The following is a 25431-nucleotide window of genomic DNA, read 5'->3' as shown; positions in this document are numbered from 1 at the left end:
GTAAGTTTAAAAATAAAAAAAAGAGACCAGACTCTTATATACCTGGCGTGATCAAATATTCATTAGAACCTGCAGGTCACAGTTGAGAGAGTTATGGGCCCTACACACTGGGAGAGAATACTGAAAGATATGAATGATCTCGTTCATTAATGAATGAGAAACCATTCATATCTTTCAGTGTGGAGGCACCAGGGATGAACGATGTGCGTCCCCGCGCTCGTTCATCGCTGACGTCCCGTCTCTTGTGCATGCAGGCCAATATGGACGATCTTGTCCATATTTGCCTGCACTGCTATGGAACCAGGTGACGGGGAGAGAAGAAAATTCACTCCCCCCGTCACTGCCCCTCCCCTCCGCCGAGTCACCCGCCAGCTGTATCCGCCGTCGGGCAGCTCGGCGGCGGATCGCAATGTGTGTAGGGCCCATTCCTGCCCTCCCTTAAATTAACCAAAAAGAAACAGGGCTATTTGCATGGGTATCTTCACAGATCAGATTTCTTCTATGTGTCAAGAGTATTGGAAACTATCAATCTTAGATTTTAATTTCTAGTCCATAGTTATACACATGCAAATATCCTCCAATATCAATTTAATTTTATATGCATTTCTTATTTTTAATCCATATGTTAACAGAGTCGCATGTATATATGTTTTCCTCTGCAAAAGTTTATTCGAATCTATGGATGTTTTTCCCCCAGCTAATTAGTTAGGGAAAAAGGTGCGAGACACAAAAACAGTTTTTCCATATAGATCCACAACAACAATTAACTTTTCAAATGTATAATGTTCAAAATTGAAAAGGCAGAAAGCATATGTCGTTAAAGCTTAAAAGCAGAGGTTATGCAGCACAAGAGTCTCACAGCTGTGCTAATTATAGTCTTTCAGCACAAACACTTTCAGGCCTCTGGTTTTACGCAAAGACACACGTTACATAAAAATATATATTGTACTGGCTGGTGCACCTTACCCTAGTGTGCTAGTTCCCATGGATCAATAAGCCCTTTGATCCACACACTTTTATCCTAGCTGCAAGTTTAAAAATAGATAAAATAAATACAGGTTGAGTATCCCTTATCCAAAATGCTTGGGACCAGAAGTATTTTGTATATCAGATTTTTCCGTATTTTGGAATAATTGCATACCATAATGAGATATCATGGTTTTAGGACCTAAGTCTACGCACAGAATGCATTTATGTTTCATACACACCTTGTACACACAGCCTGAAGGTACATTTAGCCAATATTTTTATTAATTATGTGCATTAAACAAAGTGTGTGTACATTCACACAATTCATTTATGTTTCATATATACCTTATACACACACAGCCTGAAGGTCATTTAATACAATATTTGTAATAATTTTGTGTATTAAACAAAGTTTGTGTACATTGAGCCATCAGTAAACAAAGGCTTCACTATCTCACTCTCAGTCAAAAAATTCTGTATTTCGGAATATTCCTTATTTTGGAATATTTTGATATGGGATACTCAACCTGTATATATATATTGTTTGTACTGGTTGGTGTGCTTTACCATAGTGTTCCTTATTTGCATTGATCTATAAGCCCTGTGATCCTCTCAGTGTTTGGTAATGTTTCATAGATGTGCTATAAACTGCCATGTGTTTGGTAGTGATGAGCGGATTCGGTTTTACTCGGTTTTGAATGTGAAGCCTAAACACTAGAGCCATGCAGCCCAGCCAATCCAGGGGCACCGCACCCCACACCTCCACTGAGCTAATTGAGCATCTACCACTATATAGGGCACAATCTGCGCTGTGTCAGAAATACTGCCACCCTTGGCCCAAAAGCTGATAATTATCCCTTCTATGCAACTCGGATAAGGCGCCCCTTTTATCCATGACAGCAACAAGCGATGTGTGTGCAGACGGGCTATCGCACACCTTATATACCCACCAAGCTAGCGCACGACACATGACGTACTGCAAGGGCTACGTGCTGCTGACATAAATGTAGGAGGTGCTCATAATAATGTGACTCCCCCGTGTATATGGCATCAGAGTACAGTATAATGGTACATATGGTGTATATTATTTATTATTTATTAACAGTTTCTTATATAGCGCAGCAAACCTTTTATCCATGACAGCAACAAGCGATGTGTGTGCAGACGGGCTATCACACACCTTATATACCCTCCAAGCTAGCGCACGACACATGACGTACTGCAAGGGCTACGTGCTGCTGACATAAATGTAGGAGGTGCTCATAATAATGTGACTCCCCCGTGTATATGGCATCACAGTACAGTATAATGGTACATATGGTGTATATTATTTATTATTTATTAACAGTTTCTTATATAGCGCAGCAAATTCCGTTGCGCTTTACAATTTGAAATAACAATAACAAACTGGGTGATAACAGTAAATTGTAAAGCGCAACGGAATTTGCTGCGCTATATAAGAAACTGTTAATAAATAAATAAATAAATAAATACTCGGTTCTCAAAACCGAATCTTATTGGCTATCCAAAACACGTGACATCAGTGAGCCAATAAGATTCGGTTTTGAGAACCGAGTAAAACCGAGTAAAACCGAATCCGCTCATCACTAGTGTTTGGGCCACTGCTCTGTCACTTAGTAACCAACCAGCTCACTACAGACTTTGGCCAATATTGGTGAAAACCATACAGGGGGAACTCAGAAAATTAGAAAATTGTGCAAAAGTTCATTTATTTCAGTATTTCAACTTAAAAGGTGAGACTAATATATTATATAGACTCATTACATACAAAATGAGATATGTCAAGCCTGTATTTATTATTATAATTATGATGATTTTGGCCAGGGGTGTATCTAGGGGTCTGGGCGCCCCTGGCAAAGTAAGGGACTGGCACCCCCCATATTTGAAATAGGTAAAGTGCATGTGCAAAAAAGGGACATGGAGCCTAATTCAGAGTTGATCACAATAGCAAATTTGTTAGCAGTTGGGCAAAACCATGTGCACTGCAGGGGGGCAGATGTAGCATGTGCAGAGTGTTAGATTTGGGTGGGGTGTGTTCAAACTGAAATCTAAAATGCACTGTAAAAATAAAGCAACCAGTATGTACCCTGCACAGAAATAATATAACCCACGCAAATCTAACTCTCTCTGCAAATGTTATATATTCCACACCTGCAGTGCACATGGGGGGTCATTCCGAGTTGTTCGCTCGCAAGCTGCTTTCAGCAGCTTTGCACACGCTAAGCCGCCGCCTACTGGGAGTGAATCTTAGCTTTTCAAAATTGCGAACGAAAGATTAGCAAAATTGCGAATAGACACTTCTTAGCAGTTTCTGAGTAGCTCCACACTTACTCGGCATCTGCGATCAGTTCAGTGCTTGTCGTTCCAGGTTTGACGTCACAAACACACCCAGCTTTCGCCGAGACACTCCTCCGTTTCTCCAGCCACTCCCGCGTTTTTCCCAGAAACGGTAGCGTTTTTTCGCACACACCCATAAAACGGCCAGTTTCCGCCCAGAAACACCCACTTCCTGTCAATCACATTACGATCACCAGAACGAAGAAAAAACCTTGTAATGCCGTGAGTAAAATACCTAACTGCATAGCAAATTTACTTGGCGTAGTCGCACTGCGGACATCGCGCATGCGCATTAGCAACTAATCGCTCCATTGCGAGAAAAAAATAACGAGCGAACAACTCGGAATGACCCCCATGGTTTTGCCCAACTGCTAACAAATTTGCTGCTGCAATCAACTCTGAATTACCCCCATGATCTTGTGGGAAAGGGAGATGACCATACAATAGTTCCTCCAATTCAAATTGTGCTACACATGTAGTAACCCTTATACACATCATGCCCACACAGTAGAAGTTCCCTTTAAACATTATGCCCACACAGTAATTCTTATAACACTGAGGAGACATCAGCAGTGCCTGGTCTGGCTGAGGAGGCAATGCCACCCATGGCCAGGTAGTATAATCAAATAGTAGTGCAAAGAAGTGAAGTACAGCGCACTACTCAGTGGTGCAAGTAGAAGAAAAATCTTAGTGGTACTGTGTACGCCAGCATGCCAAAAAATTGGTGTGGCTGCATTCCACATGGGGCATGGCCAATGAAAATGGGGGCGTGATACACATATGACCACAATAATGCAGTGCCAGAAACACATATGCCCTCAATAGTGCCAGATACACATATGCGCCCACAGTGCCAGATACACACACACATGTCCCCACAGTGCCAGATATGCACCCATGTTGCTAGATATACCCCTACAGTGCCAGATACACATATGCCCCCACAGTGCTAGATATGCCCCTACAGTGCTAGATATGCCCCCACAGTGCCAGATATGCCCCCACAGTGCCAGAAATACGCCAACACAGTGCCATATATGCCCCATATTGTCAGATACACATGCCCCCACAGTGCCAGATATGCCCTCATAATTCCAGATATGCCCCCACAGTGCTAGATATGCCCCCACAGTGCCAGATATGCCCTCATAATTCCAGATATGCCCCCACGGTGCTAGATATGCCCCCATGGTGCCAGATACACATATGCCTTTACAGTGCCAGATAAGCCCCTACAGTCATATAGTCATTGTCCCCATCCATCTTCCAGCACATAGCCATAGCCCCCACCTCCCCAAGTAATAGCCATAGTCCTCCCAGCACATAGCCGTAGTCTCCATCTCTCCCAACACAGTCATCCAGTAGTCCCCACCCCCTCCCATCACATAACAATAGTTCCCTGCCAGCACTGATAGCCTTAGTCCCCCTCACTGCACATAGGCATAGTCCCCATCCCCTCAGCACATAGCTGTAGTCCAATTTTAGCACATAGTAGTAGTCTTCCCCACTCCCAGCACATACATAGCCTCCCCACACAGCACATAGCCCTAGTCCCCACCCCACAACATACCAGCAGATAGCCATAGTGTCTGGTAATACCTGCTGTGCCAAGCTGCCTGGGATGAAGGGCGAAGGATCGCTCAGCAGGCAGGAGCTGGCGCCGGTGTCCGGCACCGCAACAAACTGCATGAAGAAACTGAAAATAAACTACAGATCCCAGCAGCCCTTGCTGCTGGGAGTTCCCAACAGCAAGGGTTGCTGGGAGTTGTAGTTTATTTTCATTGCGGTGCCAGACACTGGCACCAGCTCCTGCCTGCTGAGCGATCCTCCGCCCTCCATCCCAGGTAATGCACAGGCAGCTCGGCATAGCAGATATTGCCAGACACTACAGCTTAAGGGATTTTACCCATTGGCTAAGGGTGCCACAGTCAGGTGGTGCCCCCTGCTCGGATGGCACCCCTGGCGAGTGCCATCATGGCCAATGGGTCGATACACCCTTGATTGTGGTTTACAGCTTAAGAAAATCCAAAATCCAAAATCTCAGAAAATACAATATTACATAAAATCAATTAAAAAAAAAAGGATTTTATTTACAGAAATGTTGGCTCTCTGAAAAGTATAATCATGCATATGTACTCAGTACTTGGTTTGGACCCCTTTTGCATGAATTACTGCCTCAGTGCAGCGTGGCATAGATTCTATCAGCCTATGGCAATGCCGGGGTGTTATGGAAGACCAGGATGCTTCAATAGCGGCCTTCAGCTCTTCTGCATTGTTCGGTCTCATGTCTCTCATCTGTCTCTTAGCAAAGACCCATAGATTCAATATGGGGTTCAGGTCAGGCGAGTTTTCTGGCCAATCCAGCACAGTAATCACATAGTCTTTGAGCCAGGTTTTGGTACTTTTGGCAGTGTGGGAAGGTGCCAAGTCCTGCTGGAAAATGAAGTCATCATCTACATAAAGCTTGTTTGCTGAAGGAAGCAGGAAGTGCTCTAAAATTCCGGGTAGACAGCTGCGTTGACTCTGGGCTTAATAAATCACAGTGGACCAACACCAGCAAACGACATGGCTCCTCAAATCAACACAGTCTGTGGATACTTCACACTGGACTTCAAGTATCTTGAATTGTGTGCCTCTTCATATTTCCTCCATACTCTGGGACCTTGGTATCCAAATGAGATGCAAAATTTGCTCTCATCAAAAAAGAGCACTTTGGACAACTGAGCAACAGACCAGTTTTTTTTTCTTTAGTCCAGGTAAGACTCTTCTGATGTTGTTTTAGGAGCGGCTTGACAAGAGAAATCTGACATTTGAAGCCCATGTCCAGGATCCATCTGTGTATGGTGGCTCTTGATGCACTTTTGAATGGCCTTTCCATGACAATCCTCTCCAGGCTGCAGTCATCCCTGCTGCTTGTGCACCTTTTTCTTCCACACATTTCCCTTCCACTTAACTTTCTATTAATGTGCTTTGATACAGCACTTTGAGAACATCCAACTTGTTTTGCAATTCCCTTTTGTGGCTTTCCCTCCTTTTAGAGAGTGTTAATGATGGTTTTCTGCACAACTGTCATGTCAGCAGTCTTCCCCATAATTGTGATTTGTACTGAACCAGAATGAGAGACAATTTAAAGGATCAGGAACCCTTTGCAGGTGGTTTGGATTAATTAGCTGATTTGAGTGGGACACTTTTAGCCTACAATATTGAACCTTTTCATAATATTCTAATTTTCTGAGATTTTGGATTTGGGGTTTTCTTAAGTTGTATGCCACAATCATCAAATTAAAACAAATAAAGGCTTGAAATATCTCACTTTGTATGTAATGAGTCTATGTAATATATTAGTTTCACCTTTTAAGTTGAATTACTGAAATAAATGAACTTTTGCACGATATTCTAATTTTCTGAGTTTCACCAGTATTGTGAGCTATGGTGGCTTACAGCGGCAATCTGTGCATGTCTTACCCGTTTACACTCAATTCAAGATGGAATATGGTAAAGTACAGTGAAAACATTTTGCAGTTACTAGTACTATTGGGGCATCCAATTGCCACCCACAAACAAGTGCCGCCCCTAGGCATGCCTTACATGCCTAATGGAAAATATGCCATGATTGATTTATGCAGAGCTACCACTGCCAGTGTGAGATTCCAGAGAAGTAAATGTTAAAGAAATGGCTACAAGGTGTGCGCTTTGGGCTCCGCTGGATCCAGGGCCCCAGGTGCTCCACACACAATGCACCCATAATAGATATGCCACTGCCCTTCACTATCATAATAAAAACCCCTAATCCTAACCAACACCTTTACTCCCCACATTTCATTTTTTTTCTCAGTAACATTAAAGTATGTACTGAATAAAAGCTCACAAAGGGCCTTATTATGGTGGGGTCCCGCTCATTCGGCAGGGATCCGGTCTCTAGGTCGACAGTAACTAGGTCGACAATGTTTAGGCCGACCACTCTTGGTCTACAGTAACTAGGTTGACAATGTTTAGGCTGAAAACTATTGGTCTACAGCAACTAGGTCGACCGGGTGTCAAGGTAGACAGGGTCTCTAAGTCGACATGTCCTAGGTCGACAGGTCAAAAGGTCAACAGGAGTTTTTCAAATATTTTTCTTTTTTTGAACTTTTTCATACTTAACGATCCACACGGACTACGATTGGGAATAGTTACCTTGCACAAAGCATGGTGAGAAAACACGGTGCACTAATTGGGATTCACGGTCACTGTACAAAGAAGACGACACCAATAAAACATTAAAAACTCATGACAATCTTTTGACCTGTCGACCTAGAGGCCCTGTCGACCTAGCATCCCTGTCGACCTAGTTATTGTCGACCAATAGTGGTCGACCTAGACACTGTTGACCCTATGAACCACACCCCATTCGGCACATGTGCCGAATGAACGGGTCCTGCGATCACAAAGCAGGGATGCGAATGCCTCTGCCTGATTGACAGGCAGAGGCATTCACAGGGAAGTAGAGGGAGGGGGTGGGGGTGGCCGGCGTTGCCAGTAATGGGTGTATTGCCCTCATTTTCTGGGAGTGGCGAGGCCAAGGACTGCATCACAAGATGCAATTTCCTTGGTTTCACAAGCCGCCCTATGATGGAAAGCCTTAATAAGCCCAGGATTACTCAGCCTGTCATCACAGGTAAACATTGCAATCGATGGTTATGATGTTCATCCCATATGCAATTGCATCGCAAATGTAGGAGGGAGATAGTATGCACCTGCTCCTTATTTTGCATTGTTAGGGATAGCAGTCACAAATTTGCTGCAAACAGCTTTGCAATTGCAATCCTTAGTGAATTAGGCTCTAGGTGTGCATGGCATCTTTTCTTAGGGGTTTACATTATGGAACATTATGGACAATTCTGATGTCTACAAATGTCTGTGTATTTAATGTAGGCAGGAAAGGTGGGACCAGATACTGGAAATTCTACTCAAATAAGTACAGGTTGAGTATCCCTTATCCAAAATGCTTGGGACCAGAGGTATTTTCGATATCGGATTTTTTGGAATAATTGCATACCATAATGACATATTATGGCGATAGGTCCTAAGTCTAAGCACAGAATACATTTACAGCCTGAAGGTAATTGTAACCAATATTTTTAATAACTTTGTGCATTAAACAAAGTTTGTGTACATTGAGCCATCAGAAAATAAAGGTTTCACTATCTCAGTCTCACTCAAAAAATTCTGCATTTTGGAATATTCAATATTTCGGAATATTTGAATAAGGGACACTCAACCTGTACTTACAGTACATTCCTCATACAGTAAAGTGAAGGAGCAACAGGTGTGTGGTGAGGCAGTTTCTTATATGTAACAGGACATTACAGAATGATTGTATAGTAGAGTACTGTAGATACTACATATTATATTACACTTTGTAATCACTGTGATCTTTCCCTGCAGGTAACATTAAGGGAGACCTTTTGATTGACATCAGTACTGGATCCTTCATTCATCATCTCTATACAGCCAGTGGATTTTTCAAACAGGTCCTTGTGCTGAAGTGCTCGGAGCAATGTATTATGGAGCTGAACAAATGGATTAACACACATACAGGAGCGTTTGATTGGTCTCACATAATGGAATATATTAAATGCCTAGAAGGAAACAGGTAACATATCTTCCAAAATATCTATCATGAGTAATCCCAGTGTCAGTACACAATAAACTATTCCAAATGTTCTACCCGCCAAAATTAAAACATGGGTTTCTTACTGCAAGTCATTTAGCCTGGGCAGAATTTTTTTTTCTCTGTTGCACAGTACACACCTTGGTGTGGTACATGTAGTTAAGCAGATTTTGCTAAATATTACTAATCTCCTTACTGCTTGATTCTTTTACTGAAATAAACACCTTGCCCAAATCCCTGGGATTCAATTTCATTCATCACCTAAATCCATATGGATTCTTATTCTCTTCTCTCCTGAAGTAGTGCAATAGGTAGAAATAATAAAAACCCTTTAATGAGTTACATGAACTTGCTCCTCGTGGAGTACAGCCATGTGTTTCTCAAGAGGAGCCTTGTAGCACATAACCAACCGGACGCAAGTCATGGCTCCAACATGGGAAACCATTCTGTTAGCTAATCATTATTGACCTCTTTTGGTCAATGAATGAGCATATTATTAATTCAGATCAATTAAAGGGCTGACATCTACTGTTACAGGTGGGATGCAGCATTCTGCATTAGTGGGACCAGTATATGAGGAAAGGAGATAATCTGCACAGAACATATATTAAAAGTCTGTTTCCCTATTTATATTTGTATTTAATAATATCATACTTTCTGGCTGGTGCCCTAAAGAATATGTCAAAAGCATATAGCAACACAAAACAGTATTCTCAAGGGTCCTCTGGCTCCCTGGCACAAGAAGATCCCAGAAGTGCCTCTTTATGTGCAGCAAATCTATGTTCAGCCTCTAAGCCTTTACAGCCACCAGAGATTCCACTGTGCATGCATAATGAGTCCTCCCATGGCCTGGGTCAGTAGTGCATCACGTAGATGGGTCTCAGGCATAATTTGTGGCTTCAAAGTACTGGAATAGAATTCCACTTCCATTCTGGAACCAAATCTTCTGACCTCACCATATGGACCTTCTTCACCCTTGAAGCATGCCAACTCTCAGTTGTTGTGATCTACTGCATATGGTTACACCTGATACCCTTTCCGGTTTTCTGCTTTTGAGCAGTTAAATCATTATATAGAAAAAACTTTATAAAGGATAAAATGTACCTGACTTTAGATCTAATGTTTCAGATATTATAAACAATTGTAATACCTGCCCAATGCTAATGCTTTATATATAACTGATAGTTCTACTGTCTTGCAATCTGTACTGCCCTTTTTCTGACCTGGCTTACCTTCTTTCCCTAACTCCTTCTTCCACATTCCCTTCTTTAATTCCTCCCAATGCTTCAGAAAAAAAGACTGATCCTAAGCAATTGAGACTCTTAGCTTTCCGACAAAGCCCAGACACAGAGTGAATATATCATGTCCCTTAATGAAGAAAAAACAATTTTCTACAGCAGCAGTGGCCAATCCGTGGCTCTGGAGTCACATGTGGATCTTTCATCCTCCGCATGTGGCTCAGTCACCGCCCGCCAGACAAACAGCTGCCTGTGAGCCAATTTCTACTTTCTAGCATCGCCGGCCCGTGTGCCAATAAGAGCTTACAAGCCGGCAGCTACGGCTCCTGATTGGCCTCCGGACCACGAGCTTTGAGTGGCTCATGGACTGGTGACTAATTGAAGAAAGACACTGCCGCCAGAGACTGAGGGGTAGGAGAGGCGCATGCTGTGCTCTTCACCCTGCCCTCAAAATCAGCAACAGTGCGGTGAGCGGCACTGGGGGGGACATGTGTATCTGGCACTGTATATGTATCTGGCACTGTGTATGTGGGGACCTGTGTATCTGGCACTGGTGGCATATATGGCACTGTAGGGACATGTGTATCTGGCACTGAGGGGACATGTGTATCTGGCACTGGGGGGGACATGTGTATCTGGCACTGAGGGGACATGTGTATCTGGCACTGAGGGGACATGTGTATCTGGCACTGGTGGCATATATGGCACTGTAGGGACATGTGTATCTGGCACTTGGGGGACATGTGTATCTGGCACTGTGGGGCATATGTTTCTGGCACTGGGGGCATATCTGGCACTTTGGCAACATGTGTATCTGGCACTGGGGGCATATATGTATCTGGCACTATGGGGCATATATGTACCTGCCATTGTTTGGCATATGTGTACCTGGCACTGTGGGGCATATATGTATCTGACACTATGGGGACAGGTGTATTTGGCACTGGGGGCATATATGTATCTGGCACTATGGGGCATATATGTACCTGCCATTGTTTGGCATATGTGAACCAGGCACTGTGGGGCATATATGTATCTGACACTATGGGGACAGGTGTATCTGGCACTGGGGGCATATATGTATCTGGCACAGTGGGGACATGTGTATCTGGCACTGGGGGCATACATGTATCTGGCACTGTGCAGGCATGTGTATCTGGCACTGTGCAGGCATGTATATCTGGCACTGTAGGGGAATGTGTATCTGGCATTGTGGAGGCACCCATTTTTTGGCATTTTTATATGTATTTGGCACTGTACTGGGGCTTTATATGTATGTGGCACTGTACAACATGACTAAAAATGGGGTTATGACAGGCAGGGAGCTACCCATCGCTATCCAGGACGCAGTGGCTGTGTGTGATGTCACGGAGCCACAGCGGCCCACCCACCGCATGGTCCAGGCACGCCTGCGTTGCCCGGACCGCACCCCTAAAATGGTGACCAACTGCCGCAGAACCACCCCCTTCCACCCAGAGAATGCCTCTGCCTGTCAAAAAGGCAGAGGCAATCGCAGGGCTGAGATGGCCATCAGCTGTCTGGCATGCTTTGGCGTACTGCAGCGCCTACGCATGCACACTTCAGACCTGATCGGCTGCTGTGCGAAAACGTGGTATGGGCCTGTTCTGTCTCCTCTGCACATTGATTTGGTGTGAGTAGAAGACAAACTGGAGGACATTGAGTATTGGGCTATTCCTGAGTCAGTGTTACTTGAATCTTATGGTGCATTGTGAAGGTTCAGTCAACCTTTCTTCTCAATTTAATGGCTTGCCCTACTTTAAAAAAAATGGATGATTTTTGCCAAATAACACCTTACCCTACAGGTATTTCTGACCGATGACCAGTTTGGCCTCTTCTTTTATTTTCCATGAGAATAAAGGAGTGGGTGGGAGGGGTCATGGTTATGCTCTTTGCTGCACCTACGGCGATCTTGGACTGTATTACATCCTGCCAAATATCTGAATCTTAGATTTTGAATTTCTTGAAAATGGATAAAAATAGCTAAAATCTTGTCATTTTTGCAATCCAACATGTGAAATTTGGATTTAAAATCTAAATTCCAAACATGAGGAGCATCGAATTGGGAATTGGTTTGGATCAGCAAAATTTATGTGGCTCCGGATTTCTTAAGAACCAAATAGCACATCTCTAATGTACAGGGGTGTTTCACTAGCTGATGGTTCCAAAGTTTTTCTTATAACTTTTAAAGCAATTGAAGTAAACACTTTCACACTATTACTTCCTCATGCTTATCATAGACCAAGGTCTGTATGTCAATTACTTTTAAAGTTATAAAAAAAAACTTTGTGGTCAACAGCTAGTGAAACACACAGGCCCTCATTCCGAGTTGTTCGCTCGGTAAAAATCTTCGCATCGCAGCGATTTTCCGCTTAATGCGCATGCGCAATGTTCGCACTGCGACTGCGCCAAGTAAATTTGCTATGCACTTAGTAATTTTACTCACGGCTTTTTCATCGTTCTGGCGATCGTAATGTGATTGACAGGAAATGGGTGTTACTGGGCGGAAACAGGCCGTTTTATGGGCGTGTGGGAAAAAACGCTACCGTTTCCGGAAAAAACGCAGGAGTGGCCGGAGAAACGGAGGAGTGTCTGGGCGAACGCTGGGAGTGTTTGTGACGTCAAACCAGGAACGACAAGCACTGAACTGATCGCAGATGCCGAGTAAGTCTGAAGCTACTCAGAAACTGCTACGAGGTGTGTAATCGCAATATTGCGAATACATTGTTCGCATTTTTAAGATGCTAAGATTCACTCCCAGTAGGCGGCGGCTTAGCGTGAGCAACTCTGCTAAAATCGCCTTGCGAGCGAACAACTCGGAATGACCTCCACAGTATTTACCTCATCTCTGATTTATGCTTTCATTTATAGCCAAATCTCATATCTTTAAAAAAAAAATCAGAAATCTATACTTTTTGTCAAAAGGTTTTGTTATCATTGGTTGAATCTCAGCATAGATAGTAATGTAGAAACATCTAGGGCACTGATTTAAAAACTTTTTTAAATTCTTTTTATCAGAATTTTTGTCACAACACCCCTAGGCCAAAAGTGAGAAGTTCAGAAAATATTAAATGTGATAAATTGTGTTTGTGTCATCCTTAGCATTAGTTGTGTGGTGAGGTACAGGATTTTTTTTCTATTTATACACATATTTTATGATGGGAAGCCAAAGCCGGATTATAGGAGGGGTGACAGGTGTAGTGGTCCAAGGGCCCCCACACACAGTCCTGCAGAATTGTCCTATGGCACTATGAAAAGCAGAACACAGCATTAAACTGTGTCCCTAATTGCACTACTCTTCAGTGGCTCAGCTCAGAGGCCACCGAGGAGATCCTCACTGTAGTCAAACTCGCAAAACAGTAACAGAAAATTCTCTGCTCTCCCAGTTCCTGCACTAAGACTTACAGCAGACTGAGCTCTCCTTAATTACTAAGGAATACGGACACCATGTGCATTTAAGTTGGCGCTGTGTTACTGAGTTCTCCTGGCTTCCCAGTCTCCCACTGCTGCACCATGACTGGAAAGGTCCCGACAGGTAACACAAGTATGTATGTGTGTGTACAGGTTGGGGTGGTGGTGAGTTGGTTGGGGTTCCCATCAATTTTCTTAATGGGGGCTCCAACAATGTAGTTGCCCATGGGCCCACACAAGCCTTAATCCAGCCCTGTGGGAAGCCAAAAGCACTCATTTTGCCTATTATATTGACCAAATTTATTTGAACGGATCCTTGACCACCAACCCAGGGCACCCATGCAAGTGCCCCGAGCACCCCAGGGTGTCGCGGCAGCCAGTTTGGTAACCACTTATCTAGGGTGGATAATTTGTGAGACACTTAGATGGTCAAAAATAATAAAACATTATCCAAATGTTTCATCCTTATAAGGCCTAGTCTCAAAAAAAAAAATTGTTAATAAATGTAATAACTGACTGCCTGGTAAGTGCTAATATAGCATCAGTTGTCTTGTCAGATCCTTCTGCTTTTTCCATGATAATAGTCAACCTACTTGGTGACTTGACAGCGTTATAATTTGAAAAAGCTGTTTTGCAACCAATAGTTCTTACACAACCATTTACATGCTGTAGAGAGTAGAATAGACAGTACAGTACAATGGGGCAGATGTATTAACCTGGAGAAGTCATAAGGAAGTGATAAACCAGTGATAAGCGCAAGGTGATAAATGCACCAGCTAATCAGCTCCAATACGTAAATTAACAGGAGCGGATTGGCTGTTGCATTTATCACCTTGCACTTATCACTGGCTTATCATTTCCTTATGCCGTCTCCAGGCTTAATACATCTGCCCCAATGGGCCTAATTCAGACCTGAACGTAGCACAGCGGCGATGCTTTTGTACCTGAAGTGTAGTTCCCTACCAGCACAGCTCCTGCGCACTGGCAGGGAGCTACCCATCGCTATCCAGGACGCAGTGGCTGTGTGTGATGTCACGCAGCCACAGCGGCCCACCCTCCGCATGGTCCAGGCACGCCTGCGTTGCCCGGACCGCACCCCTAAAATGGTGACCAACTGCCGCAGAACCACCCCCTTCCAACCAGCGAATGCCTCTGCCTGTCAAAAAGGCAGAGGCAATCGCAGGGCTGAGATGGCCATCGGCTGTCTGGCATGCGCCGGCGTACTGCAGCGCCTACGCATGCACACTTCAGACCTGATCGGCTGCTGTGCGAAAACGAGGGGCCCTATATAGCATCCTCAATGTCACCTATTTGTGACATGTACAAATGGCATGAAAGGGAATGAATGCCTTTTTGCAGATGACACAAAGGTATGCAACAGGGTAGACACACCAGGTGGGGTAAAACAAATGATTGAGGATCTAGGTAGACTACAGGACTGGTCAAGAGTCTGGCAATTACAGTTTAATGTCAAAAAATGTAAAATCATGCACTTGGGTCTCAAATATCCAAAGGCTAAATATAGTATTAATGGCGCTATACTGGAAACTACTGAGGAGGAAAGGGATCTAGGAGTCACTATTTCAGGTGACATAAATGATAAATATAGTATTAATGGCACTATACTGGAACTACTGAGGAGGAAAGGGATCTGCAGTAGGAGTCACTATTTCAGGTAACATAAAGGATAAATATAGTATTAATGGCACTATACTGGAAACTACTGAGCAGGAAAGGGATCTAGGAGTCACTATTTCAGGTGACATAAAGGATAAATATAGTATTAATGGCACTATACTGGAAACTACTGAGGAGGAAAGGGATCTGCAGTAGGAGTCACTATTTCAGGTGACTTACAGGCAGGTAAGCAATGTAACAAAGCAATGAGGAAGGCTATTCAGATGCTTGGCTGCATTGGGAGAGGAATCAGCAGCAGAAAAAAGTAATAATGCTACTGTATAGGTCATTTGTACGGACTCATCTAGAATACTGTGTTCAATTCTGGAGACCACATCTTTAGAAGGATATAAATACATTAGAGAGTGTTCAAAGTAAGAAGGGCAACTAAAATGGTACATGTCCTACATCACACAACTTACCCAGAAAGACTAAGAAATCTCAATATGTATAGTTTGGAGCAGAGAAGGGAAAGGGGGGACATGACTGAAACTTTCAAATATACCAAAGATTTTAACAAAGTCCAGGAGGGAAACATTCTCCAAATGAAGAGAAGCAATAGGACACGAGGGCATGTACTGAGACTGGAGTGGAAAGCTTAGACGTTTAAATGTATTTAATGGAGATATCTCTGACCAGGAACTAACAAAGATCAGTAGTTATAGCAAAGAGCCTATTTTAAGGGCCTCCACTTACAAATGTGGCGAGTAATTGAAACATCACAGCAACAACAGTAGAAATTGATACAGTTATTAAATACCAGCTGTCAGACTACATAGAACTTCAGGAAGAGAAGATACAATTGTAGCGGAGTGCAGAATATTTTATGCCGGCTGTTTCATAGACATTGTCTGCTGTTCTTTATGTAGAGATTCTAGTACGATTAAGGAGGTGGACATCATACTACATATACAACTCTCCCTATGAGTCTTGGGGTGGATTTATTTAGTATACTACACTGTATAAAGCACCTTCTACTATAATAAAAAAAGGATTCTAACCCAACAGAAAGTGGAGGGCTTTCCACCCAAATAATTTTGGATGTAATGCAAGGTATTCACTAGTGTACACTAATTTAAGGGCCCAGACATTGCACTTATTTTTTTAGTACCCGGGTCACTCTTAATGGTAATTTTTGTGTATTGCATGCAAAACAAATTGTATAGGCTCTAACAAGGGAAATAGTGGGACAGGATTGAAAAGTAATTTGCCTTACCATGTTGGTAAGAAATGTTTGCATTCAAATACTCTTTTGTGACAAATAAATGCATGTACTTATACTTACCATGTATGTTGATGTGATTTGGAATTCCATCCGGAGATCCTGAAATGCAAACAGAAGAACAGGTATAATATTATACTGTAAAGAATGTACACATATATATGCTTATGATACAGATAGACTTGTAGCTACTATTCATTATTAAAGAAAGGCTTACCCAGGCAAGCCCAAATAATTAGCTTGGGTGGAGGCACAGATATTGAACAACCATTCCCTAGAGAGGTAATTAAGAAATCTCATGTTAGAGTGTTAGGGGAGGGGTTACATGAAAAAGGGGTCAGACTAGATGGGCCAAGTGTTTCTTTTCTGCCGTCAAATTTAATTTTCAATGTTTCTCTATAACTGAGTATAAACAGTACAAAAAACATACGGTATTTCATTGTCTCTGCAATCTATCTCTGTAGCTGAATAAAATGAGATATTGTCACACGATTAATTCTCGCATATTTCTTTAATATAATGCAGCAGATACTGTAGTCCTTTAATTTCAGCAGATAAGGTAAATCAAACATGTTAGTTTATAATGTATTTTACTTGTCTCTAGCACAGAGGTTCCCAAATATGATCCTCAAGGCACCATAGTGGTCCAGGTGTCAAAGATAACCTTGTTTGGGTACAGGTGACTTATTTAGTACCACAGTAAATTTGATAAATCCATCTGTGCTCAATCGTAGATATCCCTAAAACCTGCACTGTTAGGGTGCCTTGACAACCCTCTGCTGTAGTCATTTCTTTTCATTTCATTTAAGTTCTTCATTCACTAAGACGGTATAAATACATAATATTCTTCCTGAATCAGATCGATAACACAGAATGAAATACAGTAAATAGGTTCTATGCATTTCCTGAGTAGAAATTATGCAGAATTAGTAATGCTCCAATATGTGAGAAAGGCCTCCTGATGCCGTTAGGGTCACCTCACAACATGTTCACATTTTCTTTGCATAAATAGTGTCATTTAATAATTAATAAATGGGACAAATATAAGAAAATATACTGAATGGGTTATTGCAGATGGTAATAAAAAAAATCACAGTAAATGTAATATCATGTGGAATAACAATTTCAGCAACAGGCCACATTATATAATACATTTTCAGATAAAGATATTATTGCATTATTTCAAATTAGTAACATACAAGGGCGTAGCTACCATAGGTGCAGGCAGTGCAGCTGCTATGGGGCCCAGAGCTGAGAGGGGCCCACCTTCCCTGTCACAGTTATGTGTTATATACAAGGGTGTAGCTACCATAGGTGCAGGCAGGGCAGCTGCTATGGGGCCCAGAGCTGAGAGGGGCCCACCTTCCCTGTCACAGTTATGTGTTATATACAAGGGTGTAGCTACCATAGGTGCAGGCAGGGCAGCTGCTATGGGGCCCAGAGCTGAGAGGGGCCCACCTTCCCTGTAAAAGTTACATGTGTTATATACATTTTTGTGATTGGGTGGTACATAGGGATCCTTTCAATCTTCTTCCTTGGGGCCTGCAATATATCTAGGTATGGCCCTGGACTTGCTCATTATAGTGTGGTATAATATGAACTGGAGGGCATTTTTGTAATTGTATAATATATGAACCGGGGCACTGTACGGGGAGCACTATATATCGTAATGTGAATTGGGGGTACTGTGTGGCATAATGTGTACTGGCAGCTCTGAAATATGACATAGGGTGAACTTAAGCACTACTATGATTCATAAAAGAAACTAGGGCACTACTATGGGGCATAACATTAAATAAGGCTATACCATGGTTCAGAAAATTAACTAGGGCACTATTATAGGGCATAAAATGAACAACTGCTGCGGAGAAGTGTCTCTCTAGAATCATTCAAAATCTTGCTATGGGGCCCACAAAGTTCTGGCTACGCCCCTGGTAACATACATAATTAAAGATAATACCATGAGGATAACAATAATTAGCATTGTAAGATCAGTAGATGTCACAGAAATTGAGACAAATGAGCAAAGGAATACCATTTTGGAATTAAAAACAGATAGGGTGTAAGAAGAGACTCATAGTGCCACATATAATAGCAGCAGGTGCAGAATTTGGTGATATGTTATTGATTAAAAACCTTGTGGTTAAACACAGGGGCTGACTGGTAACTTACAGCCTGGGAGGCAAACAAAAGCAAGTGGCCCCGGCTTTTCTACTAGTGCACATACCCTGCCGATATGTGAAAAAGTACAAGCGACAAAGGGGGTCATTCTGAATTGATTGCGCGCTAGCAACTTTTTGCAGCGCTGTGATCAGGTTAAAACTTGTCAAAACTGTGCATGCATATGCACCGCAATGTGCAGGCGCGTCATACGGGTACAAAGAGGTTCGGTGCTGGGCGATGGATTTAACGAAGAATCCTTTCGCACAGCCAATCGCAAGGTGATTGACAGAAAGAGGGCGTTTATGGGTGTCAACTGAATGTTTTCTGGGAATGTTTGGGAAAACGCAGGCATGTCTAAGCGTTTGCAGGGCGGGTGTCTGACGTCAATTCTGGGGCCAAAAAGACTGAAGTGATCGCAGTGGCTGAGTAAGTTCTGGGCTAATCAGAAACTGCAAGACACTTTTTTGTACTGCTCGGCTGCAAAAGCGTTCGCACACTTGCAAAGTGAAAATACACTCCCCCGTAGGCGGCGACTATCTGATTGCAGCCACTGCAAAAAGTTGCTAGCGAGCGATCAACTCGGAATGACCCCCAAAGTGCGCTTAGCATTTTTTGATACGTCTGGATGATTTTCTGTCACCATATAATAGTAAGGTGATGGTGAAATGTTAGATGTTTGCAGATACTGTAGAAATCTGTGATTTTTTTCTGCGTTATCTGCTTTCATACATGCCGAAGATTGCTGTAAGTGTCAAATAGTGCTGGTTATAACACATTTCATCATCGCTTGGGGAAAAGGAGACAGTGAGAGACACTGCAGGGGGCAGTGGGAGAGACTGCAGGGGAAAGGGAGGCCGTGATTAAGTACAAGAGAACTTTAAAATAGTGATGGAGCATAATAGATTGATATACTACAATTCAGGAATAAACAGAGACACAGGTCAACAAAGGAAAATTACAAATGGCAAAAAGAAATGATGGCGGTGACAACGTGATAAAATAGATGGCATAAAAGACAGCAGACTGAACCCATCCAAGGACAGTATGCAGACTCCTCCAAGTGCTACTATTAGGCCATAAGACTCCTCTGCATGCCAGTATTATGCCATCAGACTCCTCGGCATTCCACTATTATGCCATCAGACTCCACATCATGTCACTATTATGCCATCAGACTCCTCTGCATGCCACAATTATGCCATCAGACTCCTCCACATGCCAATATTGTGCCATCAGACTCCTCCACATGCCAGTATCATGCCATTAGACTCCACCTTATGCCACTATTGTACCATCAGACTCCTCTGCTTGCCAATATTATGCTATCAGACTCCTCCAAGTGCTACTATTGGGCCATCAGACTCCTCCACATGCCACTATTTTGCCATCAGACTCCTCGGCATGCCACTATTTTGCCATCAGACTCCTCGGCATGCCACTATTATGCCATCAGACTCCTCTTCATGCCAATATTGTGCCATCAAACTCATCCACATGCCACTATTGTGCCATCAGACTCATCCACATGCCACTATCGTGCCATCAGACTCCACTGCTTGCCACTATTATGCCATCAGATTCCATCTCATGACAATATTATGCTATCAGACTTCCCCAAGTGCTACTATTAGGCTATCATAGTTTTTTGCATGCCACTATTGTGCCATCAGACTCCACCACATGCCACTATCATGCCATTAGACTCCTCCTCATGCCACTATTGTGCCATCACACTCCTCTGCATGCTACTATCATGCCATCAGACTCCTCTGCATGCCACTATCATGCCATCAGACTCCTCTGCATGCTACTATCATGCCATCAGACTCCTCTGCATGCCACTATCATGCCTTCAGACTCCTCTTCATGCCACTATCATGCCATCATACTCCTCCTCTTGCCACTATTGTGCCATCAGACTCCTCTGCTTGCCACTATTATGCCATCAGAGTCCATCACATGACAATATTATGCTATCAGACTCCTCCAATTGCTACTATTAGGCTATCAGAGTTCTTCACATGCCACTATTTTGCCTTCAGACGTAGTGTCAGCAGCTGTGAGGTCCAGCTTTATAGTTAAGCTAGGTACACACTACATGATGTGTGTAACCAGTGACATCAGCAGCTATGGGACCCGGAAGGCGTGGCAATACCAGCAAGTGCATAAACACTTCCTGATGCTGGCAGCAATGATGGTGGTGGCCATGCAAACTTCCCATACAAAAAAAGCTATCTAATAAAATACAAAAGAGGTACAGATGCATGCAATACTTGTTATTAAAAGCCCCCCACTGTCCAGGGCAGCAGCAGCAGCATTGCTATCATCAGCTCCTTGTTGTCTGGTGGGTGCGAAGCTAATCTTTGCATGAGTCTTGACTGTGGGAGGGAGGGGGAAGTGAGCTGCATGAAAGTTGCTGCCTGCACTTAACACAGCCAGACAGTGCTAAAACACATACTGTGCTAGGCAGCCCCCCCCCCCCCCCCCCCACATCCCCCCATTTGACAGCTGGAAGGCAGGGAGATATTCTTCCTGGCTGTCAGGCATATGAGTAGGCACAACGGAAAAATGGCTCTTGTGTTGCATAATTGTACAAGCCCCATGGGCAAATGACACTCTGCCCAACCCATGCCCCCCGCCCAGCCTGATACTGGTTAAACTGCTGAGATTACTATTATTATTATTATTATTATTATCCTTTATTTATATGGCGCCACAAGGGTTCCGCAGCGCCCAATTACAGAGTACATATGCACATAATCAAGACAGGAAAACAGCAACTTACAGTTGAAGACAATTTAGGACAAGTACAGGGTAACTAAGCATGACTGCACCAGTTAATGACAGAGATAAGTTCCAGGTGGCCAAAAAACTGCGTGATTTGGGCAGTTGAGGATTATTAAAGTAAGAAAAGGATAAGCACATGAGGGAAGAGGGCCCTGCTCGTGAGAGCTTACATTCTAAGGGGAGGGGTAGACAGACAGGGGTGACACAGATGGGGTACATAGAGAGCGTGGAACAGAGGGTTAGGATGAGATTTGGCTAGGTTTGGTAAAGAAATGGGTCTTAAGAGCCCGTTTGAAGTTTTGTAGAGAGGTGGAGAGTCTGAGGGGGAGAGGTAAAGAATTCCAGAGGAAGGGAGCAGCACGTGCAAAATCTTGGAGATAGGAGTGGGAGGAAGTATCACAAACTCCCCAACTCTTAGGCTTTTACATGTGGCCCATAATGTTCGTAAAGTCACCAATAATTGGATTTTTATTTGGATCAATTAACTGTCCCTTCCTGTCTAATAGTGACATTTTTAAAAATAGATTGGTGTGAGTTATCACTGCCCCCAGGTATACATATAAGACTCCCCACTCACTGAGTGTTATGACCATTCTTCTTTGAAGACGTTGTGCACAACATTCCCAAAATGCTGTAACTATAATTTGGCAATATAACTCACTTAATCTATTTCTCTGTTGAAAACTTTGACATCATTAGTTTTATATACTCTAAAATGATGCATTTTTGTAAAAATGGAACGGGCATGTGCAGCTCTTGTTGCAGTTATTGCACTTAATTACAATAACATAATTTTAAAAACAAACTTCCCAGATGATTTCTGCACCCCCACATCAGCTGTTTGCATTTCAAAATGCAACCATAGCACCCATGGCCCTCATTCCAAGTTGATCGCTAGCTGCTGTTGTTCGCAGCACAGTGATCAGGCTAAAAATTTGATTTTCTGCACAAAGTACTTTCACACAAAACTATGCAGTTTTACACAAGGGCGAGCGACACTTTTCTGTCTCTCTGTTGATCGGTGAGTGATTGACAGGAAGTGGGTGTTTCTAGGTGGTAACTGGCCGTTTTCCGGGAGTGTGCTAAAAAAACGCAGGCGGGTCAGGTAAAAACGCAGGCGTGGCTGGGGAAAAGGGGGAGTGGCTGGTCGGACGCAGGGCGTGTTTGTGACGTCAAAGCAGGAACTAAACTGACTGAAGTGATCGCAAGGTAGGAGTAGGTTTGGAGCTGCTCAGAAACTTCATGAAAATTTTTCCGAGCAGTTCTGCTAACCTTTCGGTCGCACTTCTGCTAAGCTAAGATACACTCCCAGAGGGCGGCGGCCTAACATTTGCACTGCTGCTAAAAACAGCTAGCGAGTGATCAACTCGGAATGAGGGCCCATATGCAGCTACTCATATCTTCCATATGCAACTCTGCACTCGACTCTTCACTGATCCTTAAAAATACCCCATGTGCCCTCAAATCACCACTGGTCACAAATGTCCCCATCGGCAGGGCTGGCATATCCATTAAGCTGGTTTAGGCAGCTGCCTAAGGGTGCCGGGACCTGAGGACACAGACTGCTGAAGCTGCCTGTGAGAAAAAGGAAGAATGTCTCTGACATTATTATGCTTAATGCTGGTGACCAGCTATGATTTATACCTGCTGCACTCTGCTCCTCTGGTCATCAGTGTTATCAGTCGGGTGCAGCAGGCAGGCAGCAGCAGCAGCATAGGTGCCCCACCCTGTTCCCTCTCCTTCCATTCCCACTAATACATATTATTAATACATGTATTACTAGGTTCTATGTGAAAGGAGGCTAATGGGTGCTGGATGGGGATTAAAGAGTGCTCAGTGTGAATGGATTAACAGGTGCTATGAGGAGGTTAATTGGTGCTGTTGGAGGGGAATTTATTGGTGCTGAGAGTGAATGGATCAGTAGGTGCAGGGCTGGGGTAGGGAGTAATTTTTGCTGTGATGGGGGTTAATAAGTGCTTACGGTGAATGGATTAGCAGCTGCTGGGTGGGGGGTGGTTGATGGGTGCTGGCAATGTGAGCAAATGTGTTAATGGGTGCTGTGAGAGTGAATTAATAAATGAACATGCTTTCGAAAATGACTTTCCCATTGTCATAGACTTTGATTAGCATGTGTTTGTTTTTATGGAAATTGGACTAAAGAAGCGTATTAGGGTTTTAGGAGCGATAATGTAAGTCTTTCCATAGGGCACCTAGAAACCATGCACCACCCCTGCCCACATACCAGCAATAACTGTACATGCCAATAAATGCTCCCACTAACCAAAACATGCCACAAATGCTCTAAGATCCTCATGTAGTGTATGAAAGAGGTTACACGGTGATGAAATCTGATGCTCTGATAATGTTCAGTCTCATTTGCTTTATAATTGATTCTAGATGGGTTTTAAGCAGAGAATAAGGGAGTCATTCAGACCCAGCCGCAACAGCGGCTGCATGGCCATACATTGTGGTTGCATCCCCCATGGATGCGACCACAATGTGATTGACAGCAGTGAGCATTGTGGGGGTGGAGTTACATCATTGTAGGTGCTACACCGTGAAAACAGGGGTGGATAAGCGGCATTTTTGGGGCTTCTGCGTGATCTCATATGCAACCGCTCTGATTAAAAAAATGGCCACTAACCACCTGACAGCATAGCCAGGCTGCACTGCTAGGGGTCAACCTAAGATCCGATGCCTCTGAAATCAAATTGCAGATGTATCCGGAGGCGACCTCACACATCCTGGGTGGCCTTGCCCTGTGCTGGGCGGCCTTCAGCATGTCCAGAGATGAACGCAGCTCTGGCCATGTATGCAGCGATCTGTGGTCATCTCTTAATAGTTCTCTAAGTCTGAACAATGGAAAAGAGCTGTATTGCGCTGAGTGTTTCAGCTAGGGGTACCTAATGGACACCTTTTCCCCACCACTACCATATTACATGAACTGAAATATGAGAGAGGTTCCTCATTGAAAGTATAGAATAATGCCCAATCTCTTCCACCTTCAAGGAACCCTTTCACAAAACAAACAATGCCTCTCTAAATTGTACCTTCCTATTCAATGAATGTCCATATAAAACGATATCTTATTTCTCATGTGTTGGCATGACTAGTCCTAGATCCAAATGAACCTTTTGTGTTTGTATATTTCAGTGACCAGTGTCAGGACAAAGACATGACATTGAAGACGGCAATAACAAAGACTGTGAAATGTAACATTAACAATGAGAATCTCACAGACCTAGAGGTGCTCCCACCAGCAGACTGTGTCATCAGTGTATGTATGCTGGATACCATCAGCAAAGACCAAGCTGATTATATAAAGAATCTCAGGAACTTCATAAAGCTACTCAAACCAGAAGGATACCTGATATTGGTGGGGTGTTTAAATACAACTTATATGAAGATTGGGCAGGACAAGATACATGTGTTCAAATATGATGAGAACTTTGCAAAAAAAGTTCTCACCGGTGAAGGGTTTATTATTGACCACTGTGCAATCCACAAAAGAACTGTAGAGAGTGACCTTATTGACTATAAGGCACTTTTGTTTATTGCAGCTCACAGACAGTGTTAAGGCCTGATTTAGGGACGCATGCTATGTTGATTTTTGGCGCAGTTGAGCATTTTAATTTTACTGCACATGCATATAAATCACACTATGCATGAATCCTGATCATGTTCATAGTGGTTTGGATAAGGAAGAGAGGGGCAGATGTATTAACATGGAGAAGGCATAAGGAAGTGATTAAGCAGTGATAAGTGCAAGGTGATAAACGCACCAGCCAGTCAGCTCCTAACTGTCAATTTGCATATTGGAGCTGATTAGCTGGTGTGTTTATCACCTTGCACTTATAACTGCTTTATCACTTCCTTATACCTTCTCCAGGTTAATACATCAGCCCCAGAGAGAGAAGACTCTTGTTTGGGAGCAC

At 43.3% G+C, this 25431-nt stretch overlaps 1 protein-coding gene across 1 annotated transcript in view; it reads left to right on the top strand.

Moving 5' to 3' along the window:
* The window catches only part of LOC134965679 (nicotinamide N-methyltransferase-like), a 101955-nt gene extending 76729 nt beyond the window's left edge, over window positions 1–25226 (top strand). Inside the window, exons 5-6 of the mRNA XM_063942000.1 lie at window positions 8755–8962; window positions 24650–25226. Of these exons, the coding sequence (XP_063798070.1) occupies window positions 8874–8962; window positions 24650–25073 (513 nt within the window). The 5' untranslated portion in view covers window positions 8755–8873 and the 3' untranslated portion in view covers window positions 25074–25226. The remainder of the gene's footprint in view (window positions 1–8754; window positions 8963–24649) is intronic.
* Window positions 25227–25431: the final 205 nt, after the last annotated feature.

Source organism: Pseudophryne corroboree, chromosome 10 (assembly GCF_028390025.1).
Source record: "Pseudophryne corroboree isolate aPseCor3 chromosome 10, aPseCor3.hap2, whole genome shotgun sequence".
NCBI classification, from domain to species: Eukaryota; Metazoa; Chordata; class Amphibia; order Anura; family Myobatrachidae; genus Pseudophryne; species Pseudophryne corroboree.
This window is presented reverse-complemented; position numbering and strand designations above follow the sequence as displayed.